Below are 26,781 nucleotides of genomic sequence, written 5' to 3' on the forward strand. Positions count from 1 at the left end.
CTGCTTCACGAAGTTAGTCCGGTTTGGGAAGTGGAGTTGTGTAGAGCCCTGGGGCAAATGTCACAGTACTGCTTCCTAATCTTGGTTCTTCAAAACTTACTTTAGCTGTGCTATGCCTATGGGCCTTCTAGGAAGAAAGGAACGAAACAGATGAAAAGAAAACGTTTTGTTGCGAACTTTGCTGAGGATCGGGGTATTATAAACATACCTCGGTTTACTAAAAGGTAGTGACTAAGTCTGCCCAGAAGCTTAACCCAATCTGGGCAGTTACACAAGACCAAGTGGGGTTGGGAGGAGGTGGACTGGCACTGTTGCCACTTCCTGTGTTGTGTGGTCACCCGAAGCTATTTATCTGAGGTACCGGGAACTGATGTAAATGCCTTCAAGAGATCCCTGTGGTGTGGGGGTTGACAGTGGACGAACTGTTTTGTTTAGAACCTTTCTTAAGGAGGCTTGTTTCGGCAGTTCAGTTAATTTGATAATTTGTCGATTTAAGTTGAAAAGAAACTTAAGATTTTCCAGAACTAGTTGTCTGAGCAGAACTACCTCTTCGGGTGGTTTCGTCTTATTTTCTTCCTCTTAACTTCTATCCCGCATTTTAAGATGGCGGCTGCTTTAACTGGTTCGGGTTCTTTCCGGCATCTCCTTTTCTAATATACGAAGTAATATTCTCTGCTAAGCGTTAACCGTTTTTTATCTGGTTGTAGAGAAATCAGAGACCCTCTGCTTCCAAGACTTAAAACCTAAATTCACACTCTCAGACTGAATTTCTCTTCATTTATGTGTGTGTGGTGTACGTGGTTCTTGCACAATCGAGAGGGTGGAGTGTTTTACAGCTAACTTGAAAAAAATGTCATGGAATAAAGGCAGTCTTAGAAAAGACAAAATAGGAAGGTTCAGTGTTAGAAACTGGCTCTTAGAGCATAGCTTTGAGAGTCTGAAGGAAAGGCCAGGAAATGGATTGACTGTGGTGGAGCTGTCTGATGCTACTTATTTACAGTTATTTACTGTGTTTAGCTTGCTAGGTTTAAGTGGCAAGGCTGGAGTTCCATGAAAGTTAGAATCTTACCTGAATATACTGATGCTGAAATCTGAATTCTTGATGTCAGTGTGTAATCATTGTAGTTTTATGCAAAACAGTAACTGGACTGTTGTATTGTTGTTAAGCAAAGGAGAAAAGCAAAACCTTAGGATTCAAGACTTTGAATAGATACTTTTAGAATAATCACTTAACTGTGACCATTTTGAGGGTGAATCTCCCATTAGAGTTGCATTATTTCCTGCATACATATACAGAGACTATAACTTTCAGTACTAGTGAAAATAATTCAGATCTATAGCTGTTTATAAATGTAAAAATTACTTGAAGGGAAGGTCTTACTGATTTTTTTCTTTTACAGGTGATACTCGGCTGCTCTGCCACCATTTTAATGACTTAAAAGCTCTAGAGAGGCAGTAATGGTTAAGTGTGAACATTTGTAGTAAAATGCTTGGCGATAGAATTGAGCAAGTTTATCCATGAGGCTAATCTGTATAAGGAGTTTGTCTAGTTAGAGATGACAGAGAACAGATGGTTTGAAGAATTGTGTGTTGATACTTGATATGTAAGCTTTCTACTTTAGAGAAATATTTATATGCCCCATGACTGATTCAACTTGTAGGGCATTTCGAATTTACCCCATATATATATACATATATATGTATGTATATATATATATATATAGTCAGAATCGTGAGACTTCTCTTAAAATGGCACCCAGATGCAAGCATAGTTTTTGAAAGTTCAGAAAGAGGATGTTTTTTTCTTTGGGTGGGGCGGGGGCATCATTTCTGTCAAAATAAGGGCCCAGTTAGCCATTGTCTTTTTTCTTTTCGTATTGTTCCCTGTTTTTAATTTATTCTTAATGATTACCCATAGCAAGTATTAGTATGACTGTAGTTCTTGGTATTTTATTAAAATTCTTATACCACTGTGAGCTTTAGCGATAAACAGGAATAAGTTGTTGGGTGTTTTGTTTTGTTTTAACAGTAATTTTTCTTGGTATTTTTGACTGTTTTTTCTTAGCCCAAATAACCTTTTGCTGTAGTCGTTATTTGGACCAAATTCTAGTATGGTCCTGTTACTAAACAGGCATTTTAAAAGCTGAATTCAAATCTGTTTTGGGAGTTTTAAGAAATTTTACTGCTCCAAAGAAAAGTGACTGTTACATATTTAGGGAACATTGAGAAACCAAGCCAAAAAATGTTTTTGTTTTAAATAAAGTATTTGCAATGCTTTTGTTTTAAAGTATTTGCAATGCTTCACAACTTTTAAACAGTATTTTCTAAGTAATTTTCTTACAGCAAATGTGGAAAAGTAGATACAGTTGACATCTTTCTTCACTGTGAAGAATTAAATCACTGTTAAATTTAAAAAACAAAACCTCATCCAGGTGTTGATGATGTAGCAGAGTTGGGACTAGAACCCAGGCAATCTAGATTGTTCTGGTAACCCCTGCATTTTTATACCATTCTCTTGTGCTAGTTAAGACCTAGCGTATGCTCTTGTGTAGTAGGCCTGAAAATTGCCATGTGACATACTCGATTTTATGGATGAGGTAACAGCACGGAAGTTGACTTTTGATTTGTTCAGTCACACAACTAGTGAGTAATGGGTTTCTAATAAGATAGGTTGTATTTTGGACCATTTCATGTTCCTACTAAATGAATACGACTTTTTGTTTTCTACCTCATATATAAATAATGAGGATTTAGTTTGATTTTTATGTTATAACTAACTTGTAAATTAAGAGTGTATTTAATTCTAGGTAATTTTGTTCTGGGCTAGAAACTGCTGCGTATTAAGTGCTGGGATTCTCTTAAAGTACACAAAGTAGTGGTTCAAGCTTTTGTAGGCAGATTTTGTCCTGTGTGGTGGTGTGTGTTGGGGGGGGGGGGCTTAATTAATTGGTCCTCGAGGCTTATCCTTCGTCTGATGCTTACCTGCTGTGTTAAATTCTGTTAGCACATAAAGGTTAAGTTGAATATTCTTCACAACACTGGAGAAAGCTACTTGTGTAACTGCATTGTCAAATTTTTACATGTTGCTTCCTAGGTTCGAGTCCCTCTTAATAGTCAAGTCAGTTCTTGGTTCTCAGTTTAATTGGGTTCTCGGGGGTGCTGTTGATGAAGGGAACCACTTTGTATGGTCAGCGCCTCTGGAGTCAGGTCTCCTTACTTTACCTGTGGGTTCTGTCTAGAGATTGAGCTCAGAGTGTTTGCATCTAAGCAAGCACCTTTATGCTCTATGAGCCATCTTGCCAGCCCCAGCTTCTTAATGTTGAGATTAAAATGTTTCAGTTTAAATTTTGAGGCAAGGTTGTCACACAAAAGCTGGCCTGGAGTGAGGCACTTCCGTCTCAGCCCTCTGAGTGCTAGATTATGATGATTATGGGACTGGGCAGGTATGCCCAGCTTCCTGATTGTGCTTTTAGTCATCTATTTGTTTATTTTTGTACTTTGATTTTTGAGATTGGGTTTGACTTTATAGCATTGGTCTCGAATTTAGAGCAGTTCTGCCCCTGCCTCCCACCAAACCCAGCTGCATTGTGGTTCTTAATAGAAGTATCTTCTATTTCTGTATACAAGAGCTATTGTTTAGGTAAGTTTTTACGTTAAATTTTATTTCAAAAGTTTCTGACTTTTTAAGAATACACCAATGTGAGTTCCTTACTGAGTCATCTCTAGAAAGACATAATTTTGAAACATTCATTAAGGGATTCTAATCTTGCTCTTAGTTAGAAACCTGGGGTTAATTTCATCAATACTTTACTAGGATTGTAATTGTATGAAGTGTTACCAGAGGATAAGAAATAAATTGTCATTCATGAGAATCTGCTTTGGTTGGAAAAATAAGCACTAAACACATTCATGTGTTTCATCACTTTGTATAACTTATTCTCAAGGGTTTATCAAAATTCTTTGCTATTCTGTATCCTAATGGGGGTTTTGGAGTCTTGCTACCATGGCAGTAAGCTTAATTCAAAATTCAGTAATGGTAATGAGTCTGTTTACTATCGTAATGTATAGCCAGTTTATCTTATAACATGTATTCTTAAAATTCCTCAGGCAGCTACGATGGTACATGCTCATAGTCTACATTCTAGGGACTAAGGTCTGGCAATATAAATAGGAAGTGACTTTGGCAATGTAGTTTACAAACCCTGTCTTAATACAAACTAACATCTTCAGGTGAGGAAGGGAGAAAGTTTACGTTTAGACATTGATTTTTTTTTTTAAATCCTTTAGGGACCTTTCAGATAACTTTATGGCAGATTTTGTCCTATTTAAATTTGGATTCTCTCATTTGTGGTTTAGTATTTTTTTGGTTGGATGTTTGAGGATGGAAATGTTTATTCACATGGATCCTAACCCATGAGTATTTACTACCACTGAATTGCTGCTGAGTTTTATTTTTCATATCTGAAGTACCTGATTTGCTTTCATGGATTAAGGCTTTCTTTTGGTCTTTTCCAATACTGCTTACAAACAGAATTTTCTCTTTCTGAGATAGAAACTTAGTAGGACTAAATTTGCATGTCACTGGGCCTAGCTTTGAAGAATCTTAAGTGATTACCTTTAAGAGTGACCCGAAGAAAGAAAATTGTAGTATTACTCACTCAAGCCATTCTTAGGACCTTGTCTAATAAACAGGCGTAGTTGTGTCACCTATAATTAGAACTAAACAGGAAGCTAATGCCTTGACAGTGATGTAAGCAGCATAGTGTACGGAACCCCTAACTTGTAGTCCTTAGGATAAAGGATAGGAAAGGTTAAAAATGGAGTTGATAAAGGGGGAGGGGGTGGGTTTAGTTGTGGTGCTTTGGGTTTTGGCCTTTGAAATGGAGTTTAGTGTTTTCTGGGGTCACTCAAACTTCATCCTCCCACCTGGTAGCTAATGATGATTCTTTTTGATTATGTCTGCAGTTCTGTGAAGTTTGTTCAGATCATAATCTTTTGTCAAGTATCTTCTGGAAACAATTCTCGTAACCATAAATTTCTGAGATCCTCGTTTCTTTGGCATTTTTGTTAAATAAGAAATTCAGGTTGTAGTAGTTGTAATGGGCAGCTGGGGTAAGATTTTTGTTTTTTCGAGACAGGGTTTCTCTTACCTGGCCTGGAATATTCTTTGTAGATCAAGCTGGCCTTGAACTCACTGAGATCCACCTGCCCTATAATGCCTGGCTTTTGGGGTAAGATTTTTAATCTCAAAACAACTTTGGAAGTTTTTCTGTTCCTGCTTCCTGCCTTAAATCATCTCAAAAGTTATTTTAATTGAGAATACGTGTGCAGCAAGGGCTATTTTGATTTCTTTGAAAGTCAAGTCAAATTTAATTCTGAAAAAGTGAACTCCCAAGTAAAATACAGGAAATTAACTTTTAAAATAGTAAAGATTCTGATAGGAAATCTGTTTTACCTATGATTTACAGAAATACAAGATAGTGTCAGATAGGGACAGCTGATACTGGAACATGGTGGTATAGTAGTAATGTGCTGTATTTAGGGACATAGCGTAGGTCTGAGGTAAACAGATAGAGGCATGAAAGCTTAGCTGATGGAGTTGTACAGCTTTATTCACAATCCTTAAATGTTCCACTTAGCTCTCAGTGCACAGATCCTTTCATGTTTATTCCAGCACTTTTTCTTTAGTTCTTTGTTTTTAATACATTGGCCAGCTGTAATTGTAGTCTTTGCTTTTACTGGCATCGCCCATTACCAGCCAAAATACCAACACTATAGAGTAACAAACATGCAAAAAACAGAACAACGTACAATATTGTGTTTAGATGTAGGTCTTCCTGTAGGCCATTTCATATTTTCATTAGTGAACTGTCAAGAGATGCTCTATCCCAAAATTGTTGAAGTAAGGGTCCTCTTAAACTGTATGGGCTTTCTTCTAGCAATATCTCAGAGAAATGTTAATCAGAATAAAAACTTGGAGCTTGGAGAAATAACTCAACAGTTAGGAGCACTGGCTACTGTGCAGAAGATGAGGCTTTAGTTCCCAGCACCCACATGGCAGCTCATAACTGTCTTTGGTTCCAGTTCCAGGGCATCCAGGCTCCCTTTTGGCCTCCTTGGACAAATACATGCATGTGCGTTCAGGCAAACAATCATAAAATAAAAATAATCTTTTGAAAATGTAATGGTCATACCGGTTGCTATTCTTAGTAATGTAGCCACTGGTTGTTAGAGTTTTGCTTAGTATACAAATAACAATTTTTCTATGCTGTTTACAAAGTCTTCAGAAAATATTCTGGTATATAGTGTTGATTGCAGTCCTTATGTGAGATTTTAACCTAATGAGGTGAGTTAGACCATGTAAGAACTTTTAGGATCTTTTCTTGATTGGAAAAGGGTAGAGTGGCCTCTTTGACTTCTTGGGTCTTTCAGATTTTTAAAGAAAAATAGCTTACAAGTAGGAAATGGATTTAGTTAGCTCTTCCTATTAACCCATATGTGTGCCACATTTCAAGAAAAGCAGGTCAGGGAAAAATTTTTTCTAAATAGGTTTATTCTTACTGATATTTTGTGTTCTTATTTGGTCTTTTTACTCCTTTAAGAGGTGTGGAACCTTTGGCAACTCCTAATAGCTGCCAAACTCTACAACAGCTGTCTTCTGATTTCATTAGTCTACATAATAATTGGACAAGAACAACCTAAATATTCCCCCTTACCATGAAACAAATCATTGTTTCAATTAGTTTTCATTTAAGACCATATAGGTTAGGATCAGAAAGGTGGCATGTCTATTCCCGGAGAATACTTTGGTGTAGCTCCTAGTGTCCATGTAGTGGCTCTCGACCTTTTTTTATTTGAGTTCCAGGGGATCCAATGCTGTCTTTAGACCTACAGGTACCAAGCACTGCACTCAGTAAATTCAGAGTCTGGTGTGATGTAGACTAACAGCAAATAGCTTCAGGGGAGCTGATTTTATGAACATTGTTGTCTGTGTTTTGTTTGATCTACAGTTAAAAAAAATACCAGTTTGTGGGTCAAACTAATACATGTGATTTAGAGTATCACTTCTAATACCGTACTTCAGTGTATTTCAACAGATCTAAAATTAGTTTATTGTGCTTTAAAACTCCAGTATCTCGTTACTTTTGGAAATATACTTTGACAAAACTTTTGAAGTTTTTAAAGATCAAGCCTGATCAACTCTTTTCTTAACTTATCCTTTGTTATATCAAGCTATATTAGTGCTTGGTTTTCTAGGAAACTTCATAGACTGTGTCCTTACCTGGGTTTTCCTCTCTGATACCTGATTTTTTGTTTGTTTGAAGGACTGTTTAATCATCCATCATTGCCTACTACAAAACTCAAATGCCTCTATTTTAGGTCCAGGCAAACATAACGATTCCCTTTTCAAGATGTATAGCGCATTTGAAATCCTTTCAGTTTAAGATTAATTTTTTTTTGTCTTGTGCCTAATTTTGTTGGTTTCTTAGAGATGTTCATATTTTATTTTGAGATCTAACATGTTTGGTACCTTGCAGTCAGCTCTGGTTTTGCACCTGGTATGGTTCGTTCTGATCTGCTCATCCTGTGAACCTGTCATGAAGACTTACTTAAGCGTTACTTGACTATCACTGGTGCGCATTACATAAAACTCAAATGGCAAGATTAGAATAGCATTATCTCCTGTTTATTTTTAAGACGTGTATCCCAGAATGAATGTAATCCTCCAGTCTTCACCTCCCAAATGTTAGAATTAGAGCCATGCTACTGCTTTCCTTTGTTATTAAAACTGTCGACCTCAATTTGTGTTGCCTGTAAAGTTGGTGTATGAAGTTACTGACTTTACATCTTTGTTTCTGTAGAGATGTCTTGGTTGTGGAAATTTGGCAAATAGACACATAAAAATTATTTAAAGGGGAAAGAAGAAAATTATTTGAGTAGCAAGAAAGGAAATAAAAAGCTGAAACTTCTGAAGTGATGCCTTTGCCTTTGTTCTAAAGAATTGGTAATGCTAGATTTTTTTTCTTGTTGGTTTTTCAAGACAGGGTTTCTCTGTGTAGCCCTGGCTGTCCCTGTAATTCATTCTGTAGACCAGACTGGCCTCAAACTCAGATTTACTTGGCTCTGCCAAGTGCTGGAATTAAAGATGTTTGCCACCACTGTCTGGCTGGTAATGCTAGCTTTTAAAAGCTTACTGACTCACAAATAGTGTGTAGAAAACTAGTTTTCTTTTATCACTCAGATGGTGCCTTGATGTAGTCTACTTCAGCTTTACAGTTTTCTGATCATCTTTATAATAAATGAAATTTTAAGGCTATTGGGTAGATGTTTTGTTTAGGCCAACCATCATTGAAAAATTTTTTGTTTGTGAGTTTACATGTGGATAGGTGCCTGATAGAGATCAGAGGCCAACATCAGGTATTCTCTTGACTTTTAAGACAGGTCTTCGGTAGAACTTTGACCTCATTGGTCTGGAAATAATTTGTCCTATCTTAAAGCTAGGGTTACTACCAAGCCTGGATTCCAGGGGTGTTAATTCAGGTCCTCCTCGTGCTTATGACTCAGGCAGTTGATGGATTGAATTATTTTCCAGTACTCAGAAGGCAGAGGCAGGTGGATCTCTTGAGTTTGAGGCCAGCTTGGTCTATACCCTGTCTCAAAAAAGAAAAAAAAAACACCATGGGGAGAGAGAGAGAAGGATTGTGTATTTGAAAAGAGAGACTCAACTAAAAATTCAAAACTTTCAGGAGCACCTTGAAGCTTTAAGTGGAAGGTTGTGCACCCAACATTTTGTAACAGGTTTCACTAAAAGTAAGATGCCCGTGGCATAGCTGTTATATATAAAATGTAACTGAATTCTATGCTTAGACTTAGGCACCACGATATCTTCTGTATATGCAGTTGTTTCAGAATTTTATATGTATGAAATCTGAGACACTTGTTTCAAACATTCCTTATAAAATAATTGACTTGCCTGAGGTAATTAACTTGTTATTTTAGTATGATTATCCGGTGAGTTTTCCAGTTGTGCGTATGTGTGTGCCTTCCAAGGTTAGAAAGGGACATTGGGAATATCTGTATCTGGAGTTAGTGAAGTAGTTGTGAGCTGCCTGGTAGTGGGAACTACTGGACCACCTCTCCAGCCCATAGCATTTTTTTTTTAATGTAATTTTCTTGATACAGTGTTTCAGCAAAACTGATGAGAGGTTTAAATGTTTAGGGTGAATTTTATCCCATTGAATGATGTTGAAAATAGAATGGTATGTATTCATGGCAAAGCATATAAAGGATTGATTTAAGATTATAGACCAGTTGGTTCATCTTTTGGTCTTCGGTAATTATATAAGCAGCTGGCCCTGTGTATCAGGACTATTTTGTCAAATTGACTTTTTAGTATAGTTAAATCTTAGACTGGTTATTCCTGAGCAAGTGGTTATTTCACTTTCTTGCAGTATTTATTGTGGTCAGGTTTTACTTAATTGGTAAGTAATAGTCCAGTGTTTACTTGAAGTTCTTAGTCACTTTGAGTGTACCGATCTCTTCTTAATGTTGAATTATTTCAGAGTACATTCTTAGGATTTTATCAGAGTATACAAAACCAATTCTAATGTCTAGGTTTTGATAATTTGTTTCTAGCTCTCCTACCCAACCTAGATTTTTTTTTTTTTTTTTTTTTTTTTTTTGGTTTTTCGAGACAGGGTTTCTCTGTGGTTTTGGAGCCTGTCCTGGAACTAGCTCTTGTAGACCAGGCTGGTCTCGAACTCACAGAGATCCGCCTGCCTCTGCCTCCCGAGTGCTGGGATTAAAGGCGTGTGCCACCACCGCCCGGCTTAGATTTTTTTTTTCCATATCCTGATTAACTGAACTGAATGGGATCCATCTGCCTGCTTGATTCACTTAGATGTTAACCAGTTTACTTAATTGATTTCACGCTTTATTTCTGATCAGAAATCTTTTTTAGCATTATCTTTACTTCACACAGTGAGTCAGTCCACAAAGATTGTTGAATTATCCACTTATGAATTATGCACCCATTCTTGATAGAGTGTTGTGCTTGCTTTCAACTTCCAGTGATATTCTTGCTTCAAACTTCATACTGAGATTACAGGTGTCTGCTACTATACCTAACTGTTGCTTAGTATTAATCTTTTAAGAAACATTTATTAAAAAGAAAATTGGAGACCTTTTAGTGACATTTTTAAAAAATGTATTTAAAACAGCACTTATTGCTCATGCCTCCCAGCATCCACATGGAGTCTAGGTCCTGCATGCCTATGAGAGTACATGCGCATAATGATTTCATTTTCTACCAAACTGACCGTTTTTCTGTGCTAATTAAGTGACCTTTAAAGATTTCCAGTGTTCTCTAAACAAAAACAAAATTAGAGGGCTCAAGTCCATGTCAGAATGGAACTTTGTCGCTTTATTTATTGCCTCAGTGTTTCAAGAGCTTATGTATAAGCAAAAAATATTAGTTGTGATGTTTTGGTGGAATATTTTGTATTTTACCCAGGATTGGGATAGAGAAGGCATGTTTTATGCTGCATTGCTCAGTGTATGTTTTTTTATTGCAAATTTTTGACAATTATTGTTTTTTAAGAATTGTGCATGTGTGCATCTGTGAACACCATGTATATAAGTGCCCTCAGAGATTGGAAGAGGATGTCAGGTGCTAGAACTGAACCCACAAGAATATCTAGTGCTCCTAACTGCTGAGCCATCTTTCCAGCCCTTTTACATTTTTGCTAGAATATGCCACAACAGTTTAAATGTGTGCTTCCTTTAAAAGGATATTATTGGGGGCTAGAGATGGTTTAGCTGTTAAGGATCTACGTTCTTTTCTAGCCCTTATGTTAGGTGACTCAAAACAGCATATAACTGCAGTCCAGGGAATCAGATAACAGGTGTGGCTTTTGTGGACATCTAGATGGCGTATACCTAAGCTCATGTAGGCACAGACTGTAAATGCACAGAAGTAAAGTCTTGAATGATCTCAGAAAAGCTGTGTTTGGAATGGAAGTATAACCCATGGTAAAGTGCTAAAGAGCTTGCCTTAGGAAGGCAGTAGTGGGTTCTGTCTCCAGGACTGCTAGAGAGAGAAAACTTTTCATTTCCCTCTAATAATAATATGGCATTGAACTATATTTGTGAAGTTCTCATTTTGCTGATATGTTTAACATATGAGCCATTAGCTTTTCATAGAGAGGTGAAATTGTTGTCCGAGAGCTTTGACTCTTAAGCCTTAACTCACTTAACCCACTCACTGGTTTACATATCGCATTGCTATTTGTTCAGAGACCATTGCGATAGCATACCTAGTTGGTACATACCATTTAGGCGTCAGAAACAGCACGTGTTAATCTATTCATATAAGTTGTAAGAGTTGGTTGGTAAGAGTCTCATCAACTTATGTCATTAAGCCTTATATATTGGCTCAGCGGTTAAGGACATTGCCTGCTCTTCCAAAGGTCCTGAGTTCAATTCCCAGCAACCACATGGTGGCTCACAACCATCTATAGTGAGGTCTGGTGCCCTCTTCTGACCTGCAGGCTTAATGTGCAGACAGAATATTGTATACATAATAAATTAATAAATAATAAATAAATGTTTTGAAAAAGAAAAGAACCACGAAATGAGAGTTAATTATATGTAAAAGAGAGAATTCTTTTCCCTGAATTTGCTTTTTAATAAGTGAAATCAAGGCCGCATCTACTTAAGTATGCAAAGTAAAGTTCCTTTATACCCATTCTGGCATTTATTGTGTTTGTAAGGCAGTCTTGTGTGTGTATCCCAGGTTAGCCTCAAACTCTTGAGGTCTGCCTACTTCTGCCTCTTGAGTGCTAGGATTAAAGGTGTGCACCACTGTGCCTGTTGATTCTGGCATATTTATTGCAGTTAATAGTTGAGTGGAAGGAGATCTAAAACTGGGGGCCACGGGACTCAAATAGGTAAACAATCCCCAGTGGTCATTTTAGAAATTTTAATTCACTGAAACTTAGGTTTCTTTTTAATGGTGCATGACATAAATGAGTTCGAGTTGTGTAGTTACTTTCAATAAAGGAGTGTGTGTGTGTGTGTGTGTGTGCGCGCGCACGCGCGCACATGCATGCATATGGCTGGGAGTGAAGGCACACAACCTTTAATTCCGGCACTTGGGAAGTAAGGGAGGGTAGGGTAAATCTGAGTTTGAGGCCAAAGAGCTTCAGGCCAGCCAGGACTCATGATGAGAGATCCCTGTCTCAAAACAATGGTGTATGGCTGTATGCGTAAAGTGTTTGACTTAATATAGCACATGGTATAGTAGCCATACTTGAGACCTTGGACCCTTTAATTTTTATACATCATATACATTACGTTTTATATACAAAATGAGTAGTTATTCAGTGATATAAGCTAAAAGCACTCTGGATTTCTAGAACACTGAGTAGAATGACATGTGTATTCTAGATAGTGTGTTGCTCTTCTGTGGTAATCATATAGCTTGTTTATGTAGGAAATAGGATATATTTTCAGTATGAGATACATTTCAGTTGCAGAGGAGTGCTTAGCCCTTTACTCCCCTCGCTGGCAGCTGCTGCCTGCTTGTCTTAAAACAAAAAGAGTTAGCTACAGGCAATCTGCTGTGTGAATGAAAGTACAGTCAGAAACGGAACAGTCTCTACTCCAAATTTGATCATTAAATGATGTTTTGTCTCCTAAATCATTAGAATGGGAGGTGTGATTAGGATTGTGATTTGCTGGATTGTGAATCTCGCCTATGAGGAAAAAAAAGAGGGCAGGGATTTAAAAAACATTGTCTTGGGTCAGATCAGCACTATAGCCATTTTTGCCTTTTCTCTACACTGGCAATCCCATTCTACTAAAAATACATTACTAAAAACTGCTTTGTTTTTACTAGTTTCTTGAATTTGTTACTGTACAATAATCTTATTTTCCACATTTATATGCTTTTAATGAGACCTATTAAAAGGTTCTTTGGCCTTCCTCTTTGGTTCTCTGTTCTTTGGCCGAGGCAGTTGATTTTTCTGGAATTTAAATTGGAAATTTCTCTTCCATTCTCTATATTCTTGAGGGATGTGGACTTATTCTGAATATTCTATACCTTATGAGTTGTTTGGTAAGTTTCATTGCAAGATTAATATCTTCAGTTAAGCAAATTAATACATTGTTGATATTGGTCAAGATAATCCTTTATTGTCTTCTAAAATCGGGGATTAAACAAAAACATATTCTACATGTTATTGGGCTACTTAGAAGGAGAGAGGGTCCAAAAACTAGCTAATGTTAGAAGATTGAGCCCAAAGCCAACAAAAAAAAAATTTTTTTTTTTTTTTTGGATTTTCAAGACAGGGTTTCTCAGTAGCTTTTTGGTTCCTGTCCTGGAACTAGCTCTTGTAGACCAGGCTGGCCTCGAACTCACAGAGATCCGCCTGCCTCTGCCTCCCGAGTGCTGGGATTAAAGGCGTGAGCCACCACCGCCCTGCTAACAAAATTATTCTAGGTTGGAAATACAGCTAGTTGATGAGAGGGCTTGGCTTGGCATGTGTGAGGCAGTTAGACTACCACTGCCTTTTAGTGCTTGGTCTTTTGTAATAATAGAATTCTGCCTTTTGGGGGGAGGGGTCTGTTTATGACTACTTCCATATTTAGGTATGAAACGTATAAAGAACTTAAGCTAACTTGTGTTTATTGGAGGAAGGTATTGAAGGGAGGTGACTCGCCTTGGGCCATAGAGATAGGTGTTGAAGGCAGCAGCAGTACTTTGAGGTTGGGTTGAGTTGAGTTTATACTTGATGTTTTGATGATAAAACATTAGTAAAGGTTGAACCTGTATCATCACCGGTTTTTGTAAGTCTAATAAAGGAAACTACTTTTATACAAAGTACTGTCATGTACATGCAGATCATTGATGGGTATGTACGTACATGTATATTTTGTAGATGTATTTTCACAATTTATAAGAAATTATGAAAATTTCATCTTTCTACCTCGAAAAGTTGAGTCCCTCACATTTGAATTTTAAGAATAACTGAAAATGAACACTGAGTTAATAGGTTACATTAATCAGGGAGTTTTATTTATAAAGGGCATGTAACTAAGCAGTGTTTCACATGGAAAATGAAGTCAGAATTTTGGGGAAAGGGAGATTTGAGACATAACAAGGAGCATCTGAGATTGTCTGGAAAGTTAGTTTAATCAAACAGTATATTGATCTTGGCCTTGAACTTTTGAAGACATCTGCTACTACTATATTTTGTTCAGAGGTCAATTTTTGTTCCCAAAATAAAAAGTTAATGGGTGGGTGGGTGTTAATATAAACCCTAGCCAAGATGGTTTTAGGTACTAATTTAAGATTAAGGTTTCTTTCCTCTGATAATGGGATGTTACTTTTTTTTTTTTTTTTTTTAAAGACCATGATTGCACGTTCCTTTCTTAAATTTAATCTACCTTCTTCTGTCTTGGTTTAGGAACTTAGTGATTTGGCCCGTGACCCTCCAGCACAATGTTCTGCAGGTCCAGTTGGAGATGACAGTAAGTAAACTGGTTTTCTTTTTAATAGTTAACTTCAGAAAAGGTTGAATGTTTTGGGAATAATGAGGTTTTTGTTTTGTTTTCCCTCGTCTTTTTCTAGTGTTTCATTGGCAAGCCACAATTATGGGACCTGTAAGTATTAGTTTTTTGTTTTTTTCAGTTTCACTTTTCATTGAAAATCAGTGTTCGCTTAACACATTTTTATTTTAGATTTTTGACCTTAGTATAATAGACTTACTATATTCTGGTATATCATAGTTAACACTGCTTTTAAAAGAATAAGAAATAAGTCCTTCCTTAAATGTATATTTGTGATCATATTCTGTAGTACCTATCATCTCTGAACCCACCAAATTCCTCGTTTTGCTTCTGTCTTGGCTTTCTGTACGGTGATAAAAGTAGTCATTAAGCTTCTAAGAAAGCAGTTTATTCTCCCATGGGTTGTTCTCAAAGCATTGAAACTGCCAAGAATGAATGTGGTTGGCTTGTGTTATTTTGGTCATTCGTGCGCGCGCGCGCTCTCTCTCTCTCTCCCCTCTCTCTCTCTCTCTCTCTCTCTCTCTCTCTCTCTCTCTCTCACACACACACACACACACACACACACCCCTTGAGACTTGAGACAAAATTTGAATGTATTAAGGCAGAGCTTGATATTTTGAATAAAAGTGCTCTAAAAACAGCATGGAGTAAGATTATGTCTTGGCACAAATAACCTTTATTTTATTTTTAACTTAGGGTCAAGTTGCATATGTACTGAACTTTTTTGCTTTTTGGCGGTAGTGTATTTACATTACTGTGATTGATGTATTGGGTAGGGAAAAAGTAGGTTGTACCAGGCTTTTCTTTTGGAGTACCAACAAGCTACCAAATCATAGACACAGACTTACTAGTTTTGAATGCTTGAGTTAGCTTAGGCTTGTGCCCTTTTTCTCTGAGTCATTTCATAGGCCCAAGACGGATCTTTTTTGTGACAGTTTGGGGCTGTTCTTAAATTCCTGCCTCAGCCTAATGAGTTACAGGATTGTGCCTCATGTTTAGCTCATTCTTGATTTTTAAAAAGTTAGTGTCTTATTTGCAGTTTGTTTTGTTTAATTCAGTCTTAATGTTGTAATCCAGGATGTACTCAGATTTTTTTTTTTAGCAACCTTCCTATCTTAGGCATGAGTCACCTTACCTGGTCTGATTTTAATAACAGTCATTTTCTACCGTATTGAATGTGAGCGCCTGCTATGTTGTGTGTTGGAATTAAAAATATGAATAAATAATAGTCTCTGATAGTCTTCAGGTACTTTAAGAGAGAGTAGGTAATGTAAACATGTTAGAAAGTAGTAAGATACTGGAGTAGATAATAAAGTACACAGAAGGAGAAATCCTTGACTTTCCGGAATGATGGGAATTCTAGAGTAAATGTGAGATTATAATTAAAAGTAGATTAAGTAAAATTAGGGAACCAGGCTGGTATTCGGTTTTGAATAATATTGGTCTGTCTTATCTTAACTACAGAGAGGCCACAAGGACTTTTTTCTTCCTTTCTTTCTTCCTTCCTTTCTTTCTGTCTGTCTGTCTGTCTGTCTGTCTGTCTTGTCTTGTCTTGTCTTGTTTTTTATTAAGTGCTTTTTTTTTCCCTTAACTCAGTCACAGTAGTATATTTTTGTGTTCGTTTGTATGTGCCCTTGCATAGGTTTGAGAGGTATCAAATCGCCTGAGTTAACAGACAGTTGTGAGCTGCCTGATAAGGGTGCTGGAATTGAGCTAGGTCTTCCGGAAAAGGAGTGTGTGCTCTTAACCACTGAGCCATGTCTCCTGCCCTATTGTATATGTTCAGTTAAGAATTGACAGTTAAGAATTGTCCACTTGGACTGCTTACTCACTTGACATTTTAAAATTTGCTGCTTGGGAAACATGCCCCTCTGACTAGATGCTTGCTGTACAGACATAATGACTAGGAATGGGGTAACAGTTACTGTCACTTTAGTTTCTCAGATAGGGTTTCTCTATAACAGCCCTAGTTGGAACTAGCTCTGTAAACCAGGCTGGCCTCAAACCCAGAGATCTGCCTACCTCTGCCTCCCAAGTGCTGGGATTAAGGGCATGTGTCACCATCACCTGGTTTACTATCTCTTTTTAAGTGGAATAGATACCTGCTGTATGCTGTACTATGCCCATTTCATACTTTTCTCCAGTTTCATATTTCTTTCAACTATGGGGGGGAGTGCCCATACTTTCACTTATGAATATTTTTGTAAACCTATACTTGTAAACTGAAACAGGGGACGTGATAACATCACACCTCATAAGTTGCAGGTTGCCAAGGACATCTGGGTAGTAAAAATAATTTTCTTTGTAGTACTAAGGTCAGTTAACATGATTGAATTGGACTGTATGTAAAGATTTTGGTTCGTTTTAAATTTTTACTTAATGTTTTAATAAAGAACTTGAATTTTAGTGAGTTATACTCAAGAAATGCCTTTGAGTCGTTGAACTTTACACATAAACATGTAAAGTTAGTATGGTGTGTACTGGCTTATTCTTTCTGAAGATAATTGGAACCACAAAGATTGGTTGAAGGTTGCTAGTTGTAATTTAAATGTAGGAAAGAGAAGGGACCATCGCACTATATTAGCATTAGTCCTCAGTAATGTTTCATGTCATCAGAAGGAATGTTTCTTATCTGTTACTTTTGATACTCATGTGCTTAATCTTTTTAATTTGCAAGGGTGATAAAGATTGGGAAACTACTTCCACCTTAGTCTGTGGCCTAACTGTAGAAGAGAATCTTGTATTGTTAGTAATGGGTTAAGCATGATCGACTATAAAGGAAATCTGAGATAAAACAGTTCACAGGGCTTATTGTTCTATTTCACATATATTATTTCATACTATAATAGTTACTGCTCTATAAAAGAGAGCTTGTGGTTCAATTGAAGAGGGAAGTATGACTAAATTATCAGAATGGTACATTGACTAGTGTGGAAGATGTGATATTCCAAATAGAGGAAGGTGTGTGAGCGTTTTATTACCGTTATGACACTACTATAGAGATTACTATGATAAATTTAAAAGTAGAGAGTACATGGTGGTGTCTTTGGAAGACAATGTTTCACTTTACTGTGTGATCAAGGCTGGGCAAGAACTTTTTATCTCAAGCTGCCTTCAAACTCACAGCAAACCTTCTGCCTCAACCTTTCAAGTACAGAGATGACAGGCATAAGCTACTATACCTGACAAGTCTTCCAGTTCTTTAGAGCTGTGAATCAAATGAGAGAGTAAGAATTATCTCTGAGATTCTGGGTTTCTGCTTTCTCTTGTGGTTGGGGAAGAATGGGATTGAGGAAGATAGAAGAATTGAGATTGGAATGCATGTGGGAAGTAGGCTTGAGAATTGTGCCCAGGAGTGAGTAAACACACTGTAGAAGAAAACATACTGAAACATGGGAGGTCAGAGGTTAGAAGCAGAAAAGGGGTGTGTAGACACATGTAAAATTTCATGAGGGAAATTGTTGAGGGAGCAAAAGAAACTAAGAGGAACAAAACTTAAGGTAGAAAGAGTCTAAAGAATCTATTCTCAATTTCGAAGGTTGACGTCAATCAGTTCAAAGTAATTTTTTGTTCCTTTGGTTTGGGTTTTGTCATCATAGGGTGGGATTAGTATATCATTGAAATACTTTAACCCTTTGTTTTTTTTTTTTTTTTAAGTATTTGGTTTTGCCTAAATGGGTCTTTATTGAATTGTTTTCATTGAACATATTGTGTGGATGTGCATATACATGTGAATGTATTGTGGTGCCTGTATGAAAGAGAACAGCCTGTGGAAGTCAGCTCTCTGAACCATTCCTTCCATGGGATTCTAGGGATTGAACTCGGGTCATCTGGTGTGGTGGTAGGCAACCTTTACCAACTGAACCATCTCATCCACCAGCCCCATAGATTAATTCATCTCATAAATTGATGTTTCTCATTTTGGGTACCTTAATTTTTTTCATGCAGTATTCATGTGTTTTCCAATCTGGGGCTTTTTTTTTTTTGGGGGGTGAGCATTTTGCAGAGAGCACTGGTGGTATCCTATATATAATGCCTGTACTTATGAAAGATAAAGAAAATCAGCTTGGGGCGACAAGATCTTGGCTGAGAAAACAAAAATAGTATAAGGGCTGGGAATAGCTTGGACATAGAGTGACAGCCTTTTTGCCTGCTTTTTAGTCTGTTAATTGGGTTCTTTACTTTATAGTAAACTTTGTTTCTCCATTAGTATGAACTGGATTGAAGGGCGCAATAATTTCAGTTTCTTCATTGCAGTGTAAACAGCAGGTAATTTTGGTTCATTAAAAAAAATGAACCTTTTTTTAAAGGAACTGTCTTGGCATATTAAGCCTATTTCTCTCTTCACAGAATGACAGCCCATATCAAGGTGGTGTATTCTTTTTGACAATTCATTTTCCTACAGACTACCCCTTCAAACCACCTAAGGCAAGTATTATCTCTCAGACATTTGTTAGTTTATGGATTGTTTTAGAAGAGTATAAAATGGTCAAAGAAATACAGGTTTCTAAAAAGAAAAAAAGAAATACAGGTTTCTGTGTAATTGAGGCTTGAGCTTTGATTATTGTTGAATAAAAATAATACACAGAGAATTAAGCTGTATTTGCAGAATGATTCCTATTAGACTGTTCTGGGATTCCTCTATCCACTTTCCAAGGGCTAAGGTTAAGAGCATGCCACCATACTGAACTATTGCTGATTCTTAACATCTAATTAATTAGACACAAATTTGATTTCTGTAAAAAATATGTAAGGTACTCGTTTTATTTGGAAAAACTATCTAAAAGTTTTACTGTGTGTTTTGTTTTTAGGTTGCATTTACAACAAGAATTTATCATCCAAATATTAACAGTAATGGCAGCATTTGTCTTGATATTCTAAGATCACAGTGGTCTCCTGCTTTAACTATTTCTAAAGGTAAAATAACAGTTTTAGCTACTGATTTTCTAACAGTTAAGGCTTTATCCTTGAATCTGCTTGAATAAATATTTTTATTGTGCCACCATTTTAATAAAAAGCTGTTTTCAGGGCTGGAGATAACTATAGCTTAGTTGGTTTAGAGTGCTTGTGTAGCATGCCAAAGCCTACCATTCAGTCTTTTTTCAGTCCTTTATAAACTAGGTGTGGGTACATGCCTAAACAATAGTGCAATAGTGGGGGTGGGAGGGTCTGAAATCAAGGTCATCCTTGGCTGCACACAGAATCTGAGACCAGACTGGGAATGTGTGATACAGTATCTTAGAAAACCAATTTAGTGAGTGTTTTTGGTTGTTTTTACTTCCATCACTGAAAAGAAACTAAAGGCATTTTTGTCAGAAGTTAAACTGTGTTGGGGGAAGGCATTTGCCTAAGTTTTCACATAATAGCAAAGTTTGATTTAGTGTGTTAATGGTGCATACAGAAGCCAGAGTTGTCTTCTCTTTTCTACCTTTATTTTATTAGGACAGGTTCTGTCATTGAACCAGAAGTTTACAATAACTCAGTGTCTACTTTGTCTCCACCCACCAATGCTGGGATACAAGTAGACAGAACTAGTGACTCCCGGTGTTTTTACGTGAATGCTGAGAATTTGAAATCAAGTCTTTGTACAGCCAAAACTAGTGAGCTGTTGCCTCAGTCTTCAAATTAATTTTTTAACAAACTTTGTTCTTCTGTTACTAAACTATTTGATTGTGGGTGTGTGGGTTGTAATATAGACATGAATGCAGGTGCTCTTGGAGTGCAGAAGGGAATGCCAGATCCCAGGAGCTATTACTTAACAGGCAACTGTGAGACACCAAGAATGAATGTTAGGAAACTCAAGCTGTCCTCCAGTGTGTGCTCTGAATTGCTTGGACCATTTCTTTAGCCCCTCTTAACACCTTTTAGGAAGGATAGGAAAATATAGCCAGACATGATTGATACAGCTTTTAAATCTTTAAAGTTTTCTACTCTAGCAAACATCTGGTGTGGAGCTTCTGTATTTGAACATACCTTTAGTTGGGTGTTACTTACCTGTGATAGTTGCTTTGTGTCTAATAATAATTCTCTATAATTAGGGAATTTGGGGAAGATTGCTATATAAAATCTGATCTACTTTAAATAGAAGTATGTTAAGCCTAACAAGTTCTCAGATCTCCAGGGATACCCCAGCGGAGATAGTTCCTCCTCTTCAGCCGCTGCTGGTTTTAAAATGACAAGTAAATTTTGACATTTCCACTCTGCAAGTTAAATTGTATACAAAACTTTTTAATGATGAAATTCTGGCTTTTAATATTTACAGGCTTGGGTATTGTCTTAATTTTTCTTATGTTAGAGTCAAATTTTTATGCTAGTAATTAGAATTTGATGTCAGCTCCTCTATATTGATCATTATTTTCAGATTCCATGCTGAAATGTACCATTTCTAAAACTTGGGATGATTGTTAGTTTTTGTTTTTTACCAAAGTGTTTTATGTGAGTAAATGCAGATTAAACAAATGTTTTGTTTACAGGCAGCATGTGACACAAAGATTTCTTTATATGATTGTTGAAATGCATTTGACTCTCTAAAGCTATTTTGCAGTATTACCCCGTTTTTATTTTTGTTTGGTTTTGGTTTTTTGAGACAGGGTTTCTCTGTGTAACAGCTCTCACTATGCTGGAACTCGCTCTGTAGATCAGGCTGGCCTCAAACTCAAAGAGATATTCTTGCCTCTGCCTCCTGAGTGCTGGGATTAAAGGTTTGTGCCATCATCACCTGGTGCAATTTTTTTTTTTTAATTAATTTTTTTAACCTAAATTTTAAATCTGTCAGTAGTGTTTTCTTATCATCTAAATGCCAAGTTCTTATTTTTTTTTGTTTTGTTTTGTGCTGTGATGTACTATAATTCTGAACTGTATTTCTACAAATGCAGACTGAGTTGATAGATGTTACTTGTTTTATATATATTACACTAATATTTCAGAATTAGAAACTGACCTTTTTTTTGAGTTAACTGTATTTTATTTTTTGATGCCCACTCATTTTAATTTTGACTTGTAAGTGCTGCTGTTAACATACATATTTATCTTATGTCGCATTTACTTGTCGGGCTGTTCGATTTTATTCAGTGGTTGTTTGAACCACTGAAGGCATTTTTTTTTTTTTAGATTTATTTATTATGTATACAATGTTCTGCCTGCATGTGTCCCTGCAGGCCAGAAGTTGGCACCAGATTTATTACAGGTGGTTGTGAGCCACCATGTGGTTGCTGGGAATTGAACTCAGGACCTGTGGAAGAACAATCAGTGCTCTTAACCACTGAGCCATCTCTCCAGCCCCACTGAAGGCATTTATATGTGTAATGAATGGCCTTTGTTAATAAATGTTACTATAGAACATAGCAGGTATTCAAAAAACATCTGGTATCTTCTGACACTTAGCATTTTCTAAACCTGTGTAGAACAGACCAATCAGAGTAAGAGTTAGAACTGAAGGCTTGCTCTATCACAGAAATAACACTTCATCATCCTGTAGGGACAGTGGTTTCTTCTTCAGATTTAAGAAAATAAAACATCTAGTGGAGCAACTTGTAGTTTTTGTGAGAAACATTTTCTACTGTAGATCAAAGAATGGGTCTCTTTGGGATTTTTGTTTATTTTGGCCAAGCCTTGACACTAAAAATAGTAGGATGTGGTGTTAATAGAGTTTTGTATTCTCTCAAAGTACCAAGAAATCCTTGAATATAGCCTCTCATAGGTTGATTGGGGAGGGTAGGCTACTACCTTAAAAACTTATTTGGCGTAATCATTACTGACTGGTGCCAATAGATTTTTGTTTCTAATAGTTCTTATTTATAGAAAATTCTTTTCTGTAGAACTTTCTTGAGAATGGTATAGACTAATAAAAGTATGACTTGGGGTCTGGAATATGTTTTTAAGTTCTAACATTTGCTTATCCTAATGCCTGAAACTGCTTTTTTTTTTTTTTTGGTAGTTCTTTTATCCATTTGTTCTCTGCTATGTGATCCAAACCCAGATGACCCCCTAGTGCCAGAGATTGCACGGATCTATAAAACAGACAGAGATAAGTAAGTACGAAGTTGTTTAATAAATGACTGTAAACAATGGGATTGTTTGTTTTTAATGGGTTGGGCTAATTTATTTAGTTTGCTGAAATTTGAGACAGTACTTTTTATATTTGTTTCTGGTAAAGTAGTTACTATAAAACAATTAAGAAAACAACAAGGGCCAGCATAATGGCTGAGACTGGAGCATTTAGAAGTTTGGAGCTGGGCTGGGGCTACCTAATGAGACCATGCCAAGTAAATAAATGGTCTTAGCATATATGACAGTGAGTAACTCCTTTGAAATTTGTTTCCTAATGTTTTAAACACTTGTATAATTACTGAATTTGGGGAAAATAAAGCACTTTTTGTTCAATGTTTCTCAAAATAAATAGTACTAATGTAAAATTTTTGGTCTAAATCTATCAAATATTTGAATTATCTTATGTTCAGCTTAACCATTTAACTTTCGTATGTTATAATTAATGCTAAGTGTGCTTGTTCAATTAGGTACAATAGGTTAGCAAGAGAGTGGACAGAGAAATACGCTATGTTGTAGGGTAAGAGGATCTGCACTCTATGGTGCGCTTATTTATGGTACTGCCAGCACTTGAGTGCTGCATGCTTTAAGGCACTATTAACTAACCAAAGGTAACAGATGTGGCAGTTTTCTGACAACTATTTTAACTGCTTGATCTCTGTTAGTGTGAAAAGTATATACTCAGTCTTCATTACTGCTTGAGATTATTGCATGGCAAAGCAGTTATATAGCTTTAGTAAGAAGTAGAAATGTAAGAGTATCTTCATCCTATACTAAATTACCATGGTGTTCATAAACTTTGTGTCGATACTGTCTGTCGAATGTGGTTTTTACTCAGATTTTACCAGGAAGATAGTGGTAATATAAGAGAAAAGCTTAAACCTCAGCATCCAGACTAAATGTTTATTACTGACAAGCATGAATTAATGTTAGCTGTATTTTGTGGCTCTTTGTATGCTAATTCGTTTTAAAGTGCTGGCTGTTTGAGGAGGGTTTTCTAAATCCTGTAACTTTAAATTGCTAGAAAAAAATTTATGTTGAGCTGTAGAAAAATAGTTGAACTGTATACACTTGGTTTGAGAAGAAACTAGTATTCAATTTTCCGCTGTCCTTTGTTACATGCTTATTTCTTAAAAGCTTTTGTCACTTTTTTGTTGGGGTAAATAAATAGCCTGTATGATATGGGTGTGTACTGTAGGGGAGAAATGATATTTGTCAGTACTGGTGATCTTTCTCAGTAATAACCTGGCTCACTGATGAATTATCTGTTGATCTTGAACGGAAACGTGGTTGCACTCCTAGAAAGTGCATTCATTCTTTATTTAGCAGGTCTCAGTGGGGATTAACAGCAGTCATTGCTACTAAATTTTTAATTTAAAATAACCACTGAAGCCTGTTTCTTGAAAGTTACTGTTTTATCACCCTTTCCAATGTCTTCTAAGTTTCAAAGGCAATTTTCTTTCAATATTTAACTAACTTCTCAGTCTAGGTTTCAAATATGATTTTTCAGTAACATAGGCAAATGTTCTGACATTGGCCAAAATTTCTATTGATACACAACATGTGTATACTGTTGTGACAGTAATGAACTGTAGTTTTTTAAATGTGTGAAAATTAGAGTATACAACCAACTTGAACTTTGATAGTATACTACCTTATTGGTGGGAGGTCCTTGTTAAGCCTCCCAATCTCAGCACCACTTTTATTTAGTGAGAGAACACTATTTCCATGGCTCTCATCTTCCATACTGTACTGGTGCTGCTATTTCTGTTTCTTGTTGACTTTTAATCTACTATAACCATTACAGGTGACATGATAAATCCACAGGTAACAGAAGTGTTTCCCTTGCCTTTACAATACTAACAATTCTTTCAGTTTTATTTTTTAATATCTTACTTGTTTATTTACAGGTACAACAGAATATCTCGGGAATGGACTCAGAAGTATGCCATGTGATGCTACCTTAAAGTCAGAATAACCTGCATTATAGCTGGAATAAACTTTAAATTACTGTTCCTTTTTTGATTTTCTTATCCGGCTGCTCCCCTATCAGACCTCATCTTTTTTAATTTTATTTTTGTTTACCTCCCTCCATTCATTCACATGCTCATCTGAGAAGACTTAAGTTCTTCCAGCTTTGGACAATAACTGCTTTTAGAAACTGTAAAGTAGTTAACAAGAGAACAGTTGCCCAAGATTCAGAAATTTTTTTAAAACTGGAGCATGTGTATTATGTGGCCAATGTCTTCACTCTAACTTGGTTATGAGACTAAACCAATCCTCACTGCTCTAACTTGCTGAAGAAACCATCTGAGGGGGAGGGAGATGGATGCTCAGCTGTCACATCCAAGGAAGCATTATTCTAGCGCATCCATTCTTGTTTAAGCCCTCCACTGTTAGAGATATGAGGTTACATGATATACTTTATGCTCATAACTGATGTGGCTGGAGAATTGGTATTGAATTATAGCATCAGCAGAACAGAAAATGTGATGTATTTTATGCATGTCAATAAAGGAATGACCTGTTCTTGTTCTACAGAGAATGGAAATTGGAAGTCAAACACCCTTTGTATTCCAAAATAGGGTCTCAAAAAACATTTTGTAATTTTCATTTAAATTGTTAGGAGGCTTGGAGCTATTAGTTAATCTATCTTCCAATACTGTTTAATATAGCACTGAATAAATGATGCGAGTTGTCAATGGATGAGTGATCAACTAATAGCTCTCCTAGTAATTGATTTATTTTTCTTCAATAAAGTTGCATAAACCAATGAGTTAGCTGCCTGGATTAATCAGTATGGGAAACAATCCTTTGTAAATGCAAAGCTGTTTTTGTATATACTGTTGGGATTTGCTTCATTGTTTGACATCAAATGATGATGTAAAGTTCAAAAGAGTGAATATATTACCATGTTCAGTTAAAGTGCGCAGTCTGTTACAGGTTGACACATTGCTTGACCTGATTTATGCAGAATTAATAAGCTATTCAAATAGTGCAGCTTTAATATGCTGCACGTAATTCTGGCAGCCCTAGAGTTCAAAATGGACTTGGGACTCAGCAGGTTTGAAACATGTATATGGAGTTTAAGAAATTTATTTTCCAGGTGCATCCCCTTCTAACTAAAATTTCTTCATCTTGTACACTTAACAGCTGAATATATATATATATATATATATAACTTGGGAGTAATAATGGGTCAAAATTTACAAAATAAAGTACTGTTTTGGTGTGGGAGTTGTCATGAGGCTGTGTTGAAGTGACTTAACTGTGGGATATTGACTATCCATTGAGATGGATTTGTTCAGCCATTTACATTAATGAGCATTTAAATGCAACAGATACCATTTCAGGTGACTTAACATGAATGAATAAAAATCAATGCTATTGGATGTTTGTTTGACAAGTGATATCTGTGCCAGTAAATCTTCTGTAGTAATAAGGGCATTACCATTAATAATTCTGAACCTGTAGTTTCACTTTATCTAGCTTTGACTTTTTGTTGCTTTTTCTTAATCTTGTATTTGATTTCTAGCACATGTAATGTCTCCACTTCCACATTTTTGCACTGCTTATATTTATGTGCAATCTTACTCCTTGTCTGCACACATGTGGAAAGCTAGAAATAAATGTAAAAGCTTAATTTTTTATAAACATTTAAATATGTAATTTGGACATGATTTGTTGGCTTAAGGTTCTTCTCTAAACTGGAAGTGAAGTGCATGCCTTCTGAAGATGTTCTGGCTTTATACTGTAATAAGTATATTGGGAAATAACCAGTTTCATTTATTCACTCCAGTGAATCTCCCCCTTACCCCCATTTTTACTTTTTGTTTAAATCATGGGTCCTTTGGGGTGTAGGTATCAATGCTAATTAAAACTTTTGGGTTCAGATTGTGAAAAGTGTTCCCACAAGGGTAAGAATAGTATTCTTTGACTTTGTCCCAAAAATGATCCTTTCTGAGACTCTTACTCAAAACAGCTTTATTAGTGGGCTTATGTTTTGAAAGCTAAATATGAAAAACACTTTATAAAGCAGTGGATCCCTGATTGGCTTTCAAATAGATGGGTATTTTGTTTTGTCTTGGTATTTACAGAGACAACTTCCTTAAACTGATCATCAGAACTAATGGGTATGTCCAGTTCTCGCTCTTTGACTTGATG

At 36.3% G+C, this 26,781-nt stretch overlaps 1 protein-coding gene across 4 annotated transcripts in view; it reads left to right on the forward strand.

The window, feature by feature from the left end:
* Positions 1-26,009, forward strand: part of Ube2d3 (ubiquitin conjugating enzyme E2 D3) — a 27,858-nt gene extending 1,849 nt beyond the window's left edge. For all 4 annotated transcript variants that reach the window (XM_050138899.1, XM_050139684.1, XM_050138168.1 and 1 more), the window contains exons 3-8: positions 14,469-14,532; positions 14,633-14,664; positions 18,922-18,999; positions 19,383-19,488; positions 22,508-22,601; positions 24,528-26,009. In XM_050138899.1, coding sequence (XP_049994856.1) covers positions 14,469-14,532; positions 14,633-14,664; positions 18,922-18,999; positions 19,383-19,488; positions 22,508-22,601; positions 24,528-24,573 — 420 coding nt within the window. In that variant the 3' untranslated portion in view covers positions 24,574-26,009. The remainder of the gene's footprint in view (positions 1-14,468; positions 14,533-14,632; positions 14,665-18,921; positions 19,000-19,382; positions 19,489-22,507; positions 22,602-24,527) is intronic.
* Positions 26,010-26,781: the final 772 nt, after the last annotated feature.

Source organism: Alexandromys fortis, unplaced genomic scaffold (genome assembly GCF_014885135.2).
Source record: "Alexandromys fortis isolate MF-2015 unplaced genomic scaffold, M_Fortis_MF-2015_v1.1 scaffold_19, whole genome shotgun sequence".
Classification (NCBI taxonomy): domain Eukaryota; kingdom Metazoa; phylum Chordata; class Mammalia; order Rodentia; family Cricetidae; genus Alexandromys; species Alexandromys fortis.